The 12,926-nt window shown below is 40.2% G+C and overlaps 1 protein-coding gene across 1 annotated transcript in view; it reads right to left on the bottom strand.

Moving 5' to 3' along the window:
• Positions 1-12,926, bottom strand: part of foxo1a (forkhead box O1 a) — a 34,455-nt gene that overhangs the window by 4,461 nt on the left and 17,068 nt on the right. The window contains exons 2-3 of the mRNA XM_046863177.1: positions 1,674-1,865; positions 251-1,455 (exon numbers count right to left, since the gene is read on the bottom strand). Coding sequence (XP_046719133.1) covers positions 253-1,455; positions 1,674-1,865 — 1,395 coding nt within the window. The 3' untranslated portion in view covers positions 251-252. The remainder of the gene's footprint in view (positions 1-250; positions 1,456-1,673; positions 1,866-12,926) is intronic.

The following is a 12,926-nucleotide window of genomic DNA, read 5'->3' on the forward strand; positions in this document are numbered from 1 at the left end:
TAAAACCAAGGTTGTATTTTTTAAATGATCTATATATAATAAAAATACATTCTGTCAAAGTAACAGAATACAAAAAAATGCATTTCAATGGAATCCAGTTTCATTACTTTTATTTAACATTTTCCCCAGAAATTTGCTACTCTTACTCTGCCCCATGAAAATGTCATTTAAACAGATGCGGTTGGATTGACTGTAAGAAATAAAGGCTAGTTGGTAATCATAATTGAACTATGTGTACATGTTTACGTACCTTTAACCAGACACCCAGCTGTGAGTAGTGGTCTTGACCCCATGTGGCGGGAACCCTGGCTGGTTTGCCATGGAGTCAAAGTTAAAGTCCAGCGTATCTCCGTCCATTAGTGTATCATGAAGAATAGACTCCATGTCACACTCGAAGCGCTCCACAGGCATGCCATCTAAGTCGCTGGGCAGCTTTTCCATGTGCTGAATGGGTGGCAGGCTAGGTCCAGGGCCATAGCCGTTGCCATTGATGTTGCAGAATGGGAGTCCTCCCCCTCCTGCCCCACTTCCTCCTGCCATGTGACCCGAAGCCCCATATTGCATCTGCATAGCTGACTTGATGGACCCAATACGTCCTCCATGGCTCATGTTGGTCATAGGATGTATTGGACGCCCATTCAGAGCCACAGAGGTAGGTGGTGCCTGGCCATGCATACTGTGAGAGTGAGACAGAACGTGGCCATGGGAAGCCCCACCCCCCATTAGTTCGGCTCGCCCACTACCATAAGGAGGCAACATGCGTCCTCCTCTGCTTACCGACTGGGAGACCACAGTGTCTACAGAAGGAATCAGGTCTGTATGTGGGTCTGAATCTGAGGTCAGGAGCTCCTTAAGCAGTCCTGCTGGGCAGTTATACTGCCCCATTGATCCAGAAGAAGCTGGAAAAGAGGGCTTGCTCTCCAGAGTCTGCATGGACATAGAGGACAGGTTTCCCATGCTGGGCTGGCCATACAAGCATTTGCGGTAGTCTTGCTGAGGTTGCTGGTTGCTATATGGTGCATATCCAGGGCTGCTCTGTAGAAGAGAGGAGGGAGATGATTGATTGGAGCTTGAACTGGGCCCCCCAGCTGATCCTGGGTTATTTGGCGAGAGCAGGTTGAGATTGTCCAGAAGGTTCTCCATAACATTCTCTGTGCTGCCATGGCCCAAAGAACTGGTCATCTCCGAAAGGCTCGGTAGAGTTGAGGTCATTTTGGAGGATGAGCCAGGGCCCGAGTAGACCATGTGCATTTCTGAGTCAGTCAGGTCATCCTGCTCGGGCACGAAGGGTGAAAGACGTCCGCTCACCGTGCTGGCGTTGGAGCTGGTGCGAGGGCGAAAAGTTGTCCAGGGCTCCAAGTCATCATTGCTGTGTGAGTTGGGGCTGCCAGGCCACTTGCTATATTGTGAGCCCGGGCTATCAGCACCAGCATCAGGACCACCCTGAAGGGCCAGCTGCAGGGATAAAAAGTGGGTAAATTGATTTGAAAGCTTAATTTCAGCTTGTTGACCAGTTTAACATACCGTAGTTACCGTTAAGTTGAATATGCGTGAAGACTTTGTAGGTTTAAACAGTTCCAAAATATGAGTCAAATTTTAACTCAGTGATTCAGGGTAGGAATAAATGACGGCTGATGTGAGGAAGTGGGTGAATACAGTCTTTGCCAGCATACCTTTTTCTTGGCTGCACGCCCTCTACTCTTGGCAAACTTGCCAGTGTTATCCATGGAGGCGGCACGACGACGAGGTGACTTGCCATTCTTACCACCCTCTGGGTTAAGCATCCACCACGAGCTTTTCCCTGTCCCCTCATTCTGCACTCTCACAAAGCGACTATGCAGAGACAGGTTGTGCCGGATCGAGTTCTGAAAAAGAGGGATGAGGGAGAAAGTGTTATGACCACCTTTGCCCTTTTCCAGTAAAATTTTCTTCTGATGGTATATCACCACAGTGCAAATCCGCATAGCAGCTGTTTTCTATTCATCCTCATGCTTTTGACCTTTCCTTTCATATGTGGTCTACAATTCCACTTAAAATCCTTCTGTCTGTTCACCAAGGTTCCCAGAGGACTAGGTCACATATCATTTAATGTACTCTAGACAAAAAACTTTTAGAAACAACCTTAAAAATACATTACAATATGCTTTTTTATAAACTGATATAAATATCAGTAAAGCATTCTGGACTGTTTATTTACAATCACAAAGGTGTCCAGGGAGGTACAGTAAAATACAGCTGCTAATTTTGCATATTAGCCTTCAATTGTTTCATCCTGTTGAAATTAGCAAAAAAATATTATATTCTTTAGGCTTGCATGAAGACACATTGTAGTCAGCGACCCCTTCCAGTGTTGCAGGAAATTTCCACAAACCGTCTAATGATCATAACACATGAACATCATATATCAAGTCACTAGGCAAATGTGCATCATTATTTTTTTACACAGGACCTAAAGAGTTGCAATGTTTTGTATCATATTTTGACTTTATTAGTAGTGAATAGTTATTGAGCTGTCATGTTATTTAAAAACATAAAAAGAGAAATTGTAGACTTCCTGGCTTTTGTCACTGACTTCTGGGGCATTGCAGACCCCACTTTGAGAGCCACACTTGTACTGGATGCTTCTACTGCAATGAACAGCTGCTCTGAGGTGACCTTCTGTTAATAAATAGTTCTTAGTGGCCAGTTCCATAAAAGCCTACATTAAATTAATCTGCTGGTTTACACATCACAAGGCTGATAGAACTGCAAGAAAGAATAAATGGATCTGCCATAGTGCTGTGGTCAGTCAAATATTGGACACATATTTCTGCCTGGAGAAAAAGTAAAACTGCTTCTAATATTTTGTCCACTTTACCAGTTACACACAAATGCATTAATCAGAAAAAACAAAAATTTTACACAGCAGCGCAATGCATCAATAGCAACCTAACATACTGTACATCCTAAGCAACACCCTTAAAGGGTCAGTAGTTGAATATCAAAATCCATGAAGTGCTTTTAGAGAAAGTAGAACCCTCACTTCTATTGGGCTCTATTATCTCACCATAGCTGCACAGCAGGAAAACAGTCTCACAGCACAGGTAAATATTCAGACGGTTGGAGACAGGTATTACTTGAGCTGCCGCCACAGTAATATTCATGATTAGAGCTATTTCTCATAAAGTTAAACAGAAACTGGGCTTTTTTTCAAGTGCTGGCCTAATGGTTTGTGTGCGTTATTTCGAGTTGTTAATGGATGAGGCATGATTTGATGGCGGGGATGTGTGTTTGTTGGACTAAAAAGCTTTGTGTTCATAAAGCCTTGTAACTGCCTGTATGTATGTGTGTGTGTGTGTGTGTGTGTGTGTGTGTGTGTGTGGGGGGGGGGGGTGCAGTGTATAAAACAAAACACCTCGTGAAATATATGTTTAGTATTTTTTAAATATAGCCACCAGAACTGCATCACTGAAAAACACAAATAGAGGAGAGAGAGATGGAGGGAGAGGGAGAGAGAGAGAGAGAGAGAGAGAGAGAGAAAGAGTGACAGAGAGAAATACACCTAAATACAAACTAAAAACACAAAGACGGCCAGATGTGTGTATTTGGTTTGTCGTTCAGCTTGTTTAAAAAAAAGTTCATAGGAATTTAATAATAGCACAAAGACATTAGATATCTGGGATAACATGCCTGGGTTTCAAAGACAACAACAGATAGAGTTAGAGTTACTGGCACGCTTTTAGTTATGATTTTAAGCAAAGCTGTCAAATGGTTTAAAATACACAAAAGTTAGTATGCTAGCTAGCTTGCTAGCAATCTTAGCTACTTTTGTTTTCAAAATCATAGCTAGCTCTCCTACTAGCAAATACTAGCAATATATTTAGATGCTGTGATTGCATGTAGTCTAGTTTAGCAAAATTTGGCATCTGCTATAATATCGAAAACTCTACTACCGTAAAAGTAATATTAGCCAGACAAGCTATTTAACTATCAACATTAGTGCTGTGTTTGGCTAATATTGCTGTTTTTCTGTTAAGCAACAGTTGTGTTTCTTAATGTTTACGGATGTCAATAACTAAAATATGCAGTTAGTACAAATTGACATGAGTCTTAAAAAACATGTTACAAAGAACAAATTATTAAAATATCCAACTTGTTAATACTTGGCCATCAATAATAGCATTACAGGCAATTACCATAAGAGAAATTTTCCTTTTTAAATATAGACTCATTATTTTGTGTGTGTGTGTGTGTGTGTGTGTGTGTGTGTGTGTGTGTGTGTATGTGTGTGTTTTAGAGAATGATTGCGAATTTGAGCCAGACGCCAGAGCGTCCTGTGACCGTCATATATCAGCAGGACTGAAGGAAGGAGGCTGGCCACAACACTCCAAAGTCTATCCAAATCTAACACTCGTGTGCACACACACACACGCACACGCACGCACACGCACACACACACACACACACACACACACATATTACCCAACACCTTATGAGGAATTACTCCATCAGAAGGACAGTTTTTAGTTTGGTTCTTGAGTAAACACAAACCCAGATGTGTACCTATTATGTGTTTTACTGTAAAAATGTATAAACTCTACACAAATTTACAACTAAATCACCATAATCTGAAACCAATCTGCTGCTGAGAGATCATGTAATTATTGTAATGATAAGATTTGAGATGGAATTGAAATGTCTCCTAGTCAGCCTGTGTATGGCCTGTTGCTCATGAAAAGACGACAAGGGGGAAATACCAAGGCAGAACTTTGTGTGCTGTGTGAGAAGATTTTGGCAAAAGAGTGTGTCTACAGTGTGGTCATACTCAGAGAAGCCCAGTTTCCTGCTTTGGGTTGTGTATGTAAGTAGGCTTTTTAACTGAGCATGAACTAATGGAACACCAGGTTTTCATACTACTATTAAGTGTATGTTGGTTTCCCTGCATTTTGGATGACAAAATAATAATAATTAATATAACAATAATAATAATAATAATAATAAATATAAAAATAAATCATCATCATAATCATAATCATAATAATAATAATCCTATCAAGGCTCACTAATTTGTTTGATGTTGCCCTTTAGTGGAATCCCTCTTCCTGTTAGGACAATAGGTTATGAATTAGCAGTAACTGAAGACAGGAACCTCAGCATTTCAGCTCATCACTGTGTTCAAAGTTCAAACACAATCATGGCTAGGCTGCTGGGGTGCAATCTCTTAGGAAACGAAGAACATGGGATTCTGCATTGTCCCAATCCACATTCTTGAGCAAGGTTACTAAACCACATGGTTGTTGTGCTGTGGAGACACTCTAATCTCGGCTTTGCATCAGTCCCACCATTCCAAGAATACCATAACAATACAACGACACAACACAAATGGAGCAAATTTAACAGAATGTTACTGGTGAATTACAGCACAATGGGCCATATTCAGCGAAGCGATGTAGAAGCAAGAACAGGCTTGAATGCCGAGGACGACATATGATTTGTTTCACAACTGATTCGTGAAACTGTTGTAGGTAAACAAAATAAGTGAGGACATAAGGAGGATCAGTAAATCGGCTTCTGCTCTATATAAACAAAATGCTGCCTTCATCTACATAAGAACACAAAATGCCCTAGTCTGGAATTTAAAAATAAAGACGAATGACTTTTTTCATTCCTAATATTACAACTCTATTCCTGTCATAAATATATTGTTTAAACTATGTGAGATGCTCTTTCTTGAAATGCCATATCTTATATCCTATAGTATAATAAATAGTATAGTAAAATAGAATTTTTCTTCAGAACTGCAGAACTCCAGCCTGTCACTTATGTCTATTAGTAACATACTAGTACTAGTATTATTAAGGCTGCAAATAATAATGATTTGACTGCATGTACAGTTGTACAAATGTTATGTTTTTGATCATACAGATATGGCAAAGAAAATAAAACGTATACTGATATTGTAGGTGGAATTTTTATGATCTAAATAAAAGCAACTTTGATGAATAAAGGCCAAAGTGTCAGTTGTGCAGAGATAAAGCTGCTTTATTTACAACTGCACCATTAAATAACACTCTTTTCTTATCTACAGTGTGCATGCAGGGAAAGTATTTCTTTTTAAACAGAATGCTTTGGACACAATCGTTATAGTGTCATATTGTACTATTAATACCTGATTACAGTAAACCTGCTTCTAGAAAGTTTTGAGCTGATTATAATTGGTTGTAAAATAGTAAGAGTCTCTCAGACCAGCTGTGTATGAATCCAGGGTTCAATAGCAACAGTCAAACACCAGGAAGTGACCACATGAAAGAGGACTGTCACAGGAAGCCAGCCTCAATTCCTGTCTTTCAGGAAACAGTGGTTGCAGGTCAGTGTGTAGATGTGTGTGAGTAAAAAGGACTGGAATGCCAGCCCGCAGCGATCAGCGCCAAGCCCTGCCATTTTGGGAGGGGGGTGGGATGTCTGCTGTGCTCCCACCCCATCAGCCTTCTGTTTTGGCTCCAGTGCCAGCAGCGCTTACACTTACTGGCAAGAGAGCACACACAATGGCCTGGAGTCCATCACAAGTCCTCACGAAAAGCCCATGTACAAAAGTACAGTCTAGAATGGCTCATTGCACTTCCCTTCTTTTTCACATGCAGAAGGAAAACATGTTATGCAGTCCAGCGCAACAGCCAGTCAAATTGTGTACAGCTGTGTTTTTTTTAATGTGATGTGAAATGAAAACCATATCGTTTTCCTCCTGTAATGCGAAAAGTGAAGTGTTGATAGCTAAGGGTAGAGAGTGGGGAAATGTAATGCGACATGATAATATTGATAAATATAACTATTTAATATAATTTTCCCATGAATGCATTGTGAGATCATCAGAATATAATAATGTCTTTTAACTCTGACCTACATTTTAATTTAAGATTGTGGACAAATGTTCATTTAATTTACTGATAAATCAACCTGATCTCATTGGAACCTTAAAAAAACCCCAGTGGATGTGGTTAGATTTTGGCAGATTTAAGATGAATGAAAAAAGAAATAGTATAAGTGCTCACCCCTCACTATAGTTCTCACATTATCCTTCTATGTTATTTTGTTTCGTGTAAATTGTTATCAGATTTCAAGTGTGAGACCTAAAGGTATTTGCCAAGCCTAAATCAAAGGGCAAAAACAATCAAAAATCATAAAACACTGGTTCTGGTTGGTTGGCATGTAAGGCTGAAATTGTGCAAATAAAACTCTTTCATTGGCTATAAATACAGCAATGGAGAAAGGTACATGAACCTTCACCAGGTATGCACAGAAATCACAAAATCACCCGTCCATTGAGAACATGGCACACAATGATCAGAAAAGTATATAAACACTTCGAAACTCTCTGTGTATCATGACCAGCTTTTATTTTTTTTGTTTTTGGACTGTCATTCCAAATATCTAGAACATATTGAATTTCTGCAGTGCTGCAGCTCAGTCCATTGGCCCAGTATGCATTTTGTGGCTTGACTTAGTAGCTTGAATTTATGTAGTAGTTCTCCCAGCAATGCATAATCAACAACAATTTTAGTTCACTTCATGCAGTCAAGCTGATTCAGCATCAAATCACTTTCTCACTACAATTTATCTGTGCTAGAATAAGATTTACACTGGACCGAGAGAACCTCTCTCAGACAAACCTAGCACACCCATGTACATATGCTGTGCTCTTACCTGACTAAGCAAAGTGCATTATGGGGGAAAACAGGTGCCGCTTTTCAACCGACACAGTTCCTGGGCAGGTTTCTCGCCTGTGCTAGTTCTCAAACCAGTGGTTCCTGGCTGGAAAAATTAGTTCCTCCCTGGCCCTAGTAACTTGCAGGACTGGAACCCCAGCAATGAATGTGTCATGGTATGGGTGAGGTGCAGGGGTGTGGAAATGTACCATCACCAGGAACAACAACTGTGCTGGTTTTTAGCTACCATGCATCTCCAGTAACTACTGCAACAGAAAAAAGACATAATTGTATGGAAAAGTAGCTTAGCAGTGGTCTATAGAGGAAGCATATCAACTCTCTTCTATCGATATGGTCTTCAACAGAGAGTCAAGACAAACTTTATAGCTCAAACTATATAGCTAGAAAAACTTAAGAAAGGTGTGCAAAGACATATAGTAAGAAATGATCTATTCCACCTTCAATTGGACGACTGATCAAACTGTAAACATTGTGATCAGTCAAAATCGTCCAGCACTGACTGAGAACCAGCTCTTGAATGCACACTTTTTCAGTTGAAAAAATAAGGCCAAATTGACAATATCAAAAGGAGAGTAACCAATTGTTCAAGTCTGTGAACTCATGTATTCAGAAGTTAGCGTTTACAGCTTGTTCATCTACCCTGTGATGTTGCACAAGCAGCACTTCGGACAAAGTGACGTTTTTTTGCACGTATGTTAGCTGACACTGCAATGTTTGCCATTATTGTGCGATTAGGGACAAATTGCAAGTGATTGGGACTTGCCAATTCACAATTGTGAAATTCTTTTGTAAAAATTTACTACATTTACTTTTTTAGTAAACATTAAAAACAGTGTTATTTTACAAGAGGCAGATTTTTTATAAGATGATGAGTTATTTGTTTTGTCCTGTAAGAAAGATAGAAGATAATATGTTTTGAATTAGATATATGTTTATTGATTTGATTATAATTCTGTAAATTATGTGGTTTCATTATATAAACCATGTCACCTGTGGCATGCATGTACTGTACTGCATTAGAAGTGTGTGTGTGTGTGTGTGTGTGTGTGTGTGTGTGTGTGTGTGTGTATGTGTATACGTATATTCTCCATGAACAGCTGGAGGTCAAAGGATTGGGACTGTCCATGCCAAGGACATAGTGTGCAGTTATCCCCTTTCCCTCTCTTACTTTCTTTCAGTCCAAGGAGGCTGAAAGGCATTAGTGTTTTCTCCACCCCCCCTCTATCTCTCTATTTCTCTGAGGTCTAAAGAAGCCTGCAGACTAGACTTGGCCAAGTTAATCGCTCATTTCTTTAAAAGATCTCAAACACCACATCGGGCTCTTTGGTTTAAAAAAAAAAGAAAAAGAAAAAGAAAAAATTCCCCAGAGAGAATTTAAAATGAAGAGGAGCAGGAGCTGGTTTGAGTCAGCAACCAAGGCCACATTAGAGCCTTTTTTCTGTAAAGTGACTAAATAAAAAAAATAAAAATAAAAAAAAAGGGGGGGGGGGGTACCGTTTCCAACATGCACTTGATGTTTAGGCGTCGGAGTAGATTGAGAAAAAAAAGAAAGCATACAATTACAGGAGAGGACTTCAAAGCAGGTTTCACGCCCTCGTGAAAGAGGTTACAGTCAAACCGTAAGGTGGTGGTGAGACATATATGCAAGCCTGGCAAAGGAAAAAAAAATCCCCCGAAAACTAGGTCTTCTACAGAACTTCCCCAGGGAGATAAAGCGTAACAGGGACACCAAGACCGGTTCACACAGTCCGTGGCAAAGCAGCACCGAGCTCGTGTTAGGTCATGTCTGGTTGGGGAGCCATCTGTTGACAGATTGGCGTGCGTGTCTTTGTATATATGTGTCTGTATGTGCTTGTGTGTGTATGTATGCCTGAGTGTGTGTGTGTGTGTGTGTGTGTGTGTGTGTGTGTGTGTGTGTGTGTGTGCATGCACGTGTGGTTAGCAGCAGACTGAGAGACAGCCCAGACCTGTCATTACCCCATCACTAGCGCAGCAGGTTTCTAGCAGTCTAACACCCTAAGTATAGCTTGCAGCACTTACAGGAGGTAAAGTCAGGTAAGAAAACAAAGGATTAAAAAAACGTAGCATTTACATTTCTTCTTGACGAGAAGAGTACTCTTTAAACCCTTAATGCTGCATTTTGTACAACCGGCTTTGCTGCAACTGTAGCACTGCTGCTGTTCCTACGGCCCAACTTTGCTCTCGTCGGCAACTTTGAAATGGAAAAGCTAGTCATTATGTTCAATTATCTTGCCACTTCTATGGTCTGCTATGTTTCTTTCTTAGAACTGTTCTTGTCTGTTAAAGTCACAGTTTCTAAGAGAAATATGTATCATAGTATCATGCATCAATCCTCATTAAAAATGATCGCATGGAAGTCTCTGTTACACAGAATTTCATCTGACTGTAAAAATGAATAATAATATATTCAGCTTCTCTTTTTCCGAAACTTTCATGAGCAGAAATGACGTGCTTTATGCCCTGGCAGAAATGAAAGTCCTTTTGTGCTGAGAAGCAAGGAAGTCCCTTAGACACAGAAATGCACACTGGGTTATACGCATGGATTGTGCATTTTAAGTGGTGACAATGACTACGATTACCAGTTTCAGGAATAAACTCAAACTCTGATGTATGTCGTCATGAAATCTTAATTGTGAAATATGGAATCAAGCCTACTATCGATTCATCCATTCGTGTCATTTAAGCCACATTATAAGCACATGAATTAATCACAAGGGTTATTGTGGTTTGATAAATCATCACACATAGTATAAGTCAGTGGTATCTGAGTCAGAATTGTGCAATTCCCACCTCCAGCTGTATATGTAAGATCACTCTAATACAGAAATAACCTACTCCTAAATTTGCACCTGCGGCAGACCCACTGCGCTTCAACACTTCCTGCTGTGTACTTCCTGTTCCTTCTGTCCTCTACAGGTTTGCAGCTGACAGTCCTGGGACAGAAACAATCTCCGAACAACACACTTCTTTTTTTTTAGAAGCAGTGGTGACTCTAGTTTTGAACTAGTGATTAAAATGTTCTGTTAAGATTTATTGAGACTCCTGTGAGGGCCCTGGAGCAAAAATACTAACACTTGGGTTGTAACCTGTTTCACGTGGAAGGCACTTTGGATGAAAATAAAATTTAGCAGTTTGCCAGTTCTATCGAGAGGGTTCAGGTTAAAAGTGGGGATATGGCATGAATCTAAGATGATCCTTGAGGTTATTTTTTTCTAGTACATATCATTTCAGATATAAAAACAGAATGTGAAAAAAGTCTGATTAGCAATATCGATATTGCTATTTTGAATACAAAGTTAAAAGGACATAAGAGAAAGTATACAATTGTAGAATACTCATTAGACCACTCTCAGGAATAATGATATGAGCTGTTCAGTAAGCACAATTAAAGTCTCTGACCACATTCGCTACCACAACATGTCAAATGTCCTAAACAAACGTAAGCAATTCACCCACAACAATAAAACATGCCATAACAAGGAAAGGTTGCGATGGAAGCGAAGTCTAATAACTGCGAAACGGGAAGGCTCAGAGGGGACAATAGCAGCTCCTTAAGCCTCTACTGATTTCCTGTGTTTACACTCTGATAGGTTATCTTGCCCAATGAAGAATTGAGGAAGGGATGTGGTGGGTCTGGGGATTAGTTATGGCAAAGCACGCTGGCCTACTTTTGGAAAGTCAATACGAAGTCCTATGAATGTCTGCTTGAGTAAAAGCACGGACGGGAAGCCCTCGCGCGTCTGACGTGCCGTCCTGTTTACATGGCTCATTTCATAATAAGCGTCTTCAGCAGAAAACTATCACTGCAATATTGAAATACCTGGCAACCGACAATGCGTTGCCAAGGTATCACAGCTCAGGAAACGAGGCAGGTCAGTATTAAGTCCCAAAACAGTAAGTGGACCTAATATGCAAAACAGAACCATGTAAATTTTTGATTTTTTTCCTTTACTTTTAAGTCCAGTAAATCTTATGTTTGAAATAGTGCTGATAATCAAAATATACAAACTATGGATGTAAATGGTATTTGTTTTTTTGAGATGAAATAGATTGCTTTCAGGTTTCTCATAATAATGGATTTTCCATGCAGAGTCAGAAAGTGTTTATCAGGGGTTTTTCTTCCCCTCTTACACACACACACACACACACACACACACACACACACACACACACACACACACGTACACTCACACATGCACACACTTACAGGGACCAGCTGATCAGGCGCTCGTGTTGCCGCTGGTCACAAAAGAGTCCTTGAGTCTTGCAGTTGCGTTAGTGCTGGCAAACTGAATTACGAATGAGTAGAGGCCCGTTAGACAGAGCGCTCAGTGTGGAGATCCTCAATCCAATTTGCTCTCCTGCTCTTGTTTCCTGGAAAAAAGTGCTCGTGTCACACCACTGACCTCATACTCCTCAACATGCTAAGAGTTACACGGTAATGAGAATCTCTCGTGCTAATGGACCGTTTTTCACATGCACAGATTGTGGGTGAAAAAAAAGTAAGACAAAAACTCCAGTGTCTTCCTTCTAAAATGTAAACGCTGAAATCTCCTTCAGTCCCATTTTTGTCTTTTCTTATTAAATTTTTGTCTTTCCACACAAACATGAATTAAAATCTGATTCTTCTTTCACAGCCTGTATAATACACACATCCATCAGTCATTAATGATAAACATTTGCCAACAATTATTACAAGCCAGTGTTTAGTCTGTAAGCCTGCTCGGCTCTGCTGAGTGGACTCACGCTATTTCTTCAAGATAAATACTTATATTTTCCATGTGTTTATGCAAGTAAATCAGTCAGTCATTTTAGGGTACAAATTTATTCTGGTCAAGGGTGCGGTGAATCCAGAGCTTATTCCCGGGGCACAATGCACATACACTCAATCAAGAATGGCCTTCTAATGCTATGTTTTTAGGAGACCAGGCACGAGGAGAACATAAACAACTCCACACTGAAGTTCAGGATCAAACAGAGACCCTGGAGCTATGAAGCAGCAGCTCTACCCACCGCACCACCAAGACACACCATCCAAATCAACAGACATTTTTAACATTTGTTCAATGGACAAGAATTTTCACATGTATCTTGTAATATATAAAGACAAGAATAGAAGACATTCAGGCAAAACTCTCTGATAAAGGAAGTCTAAGGGCAGTTATTGGGGCAGTCAGTAAAAGTACATTTTTACATCTGTAG

The sequence above is a fragment of the Silurus meridionalis genome, chromosome 12, assembly GCF_014805685.1.
Source record: "Silurus meridionalis isolate SWU-2019-XX chromosome 12, ASM1480568v1, whole genome shotgun sequence".
Classification (NCBI taxonomy): domain Eukaryota; kingdom Metazoa; phylum Chordata; class Actinopteri; order Siluriformes; family Siluridae; genus Silurus; species Silurus meridionalis.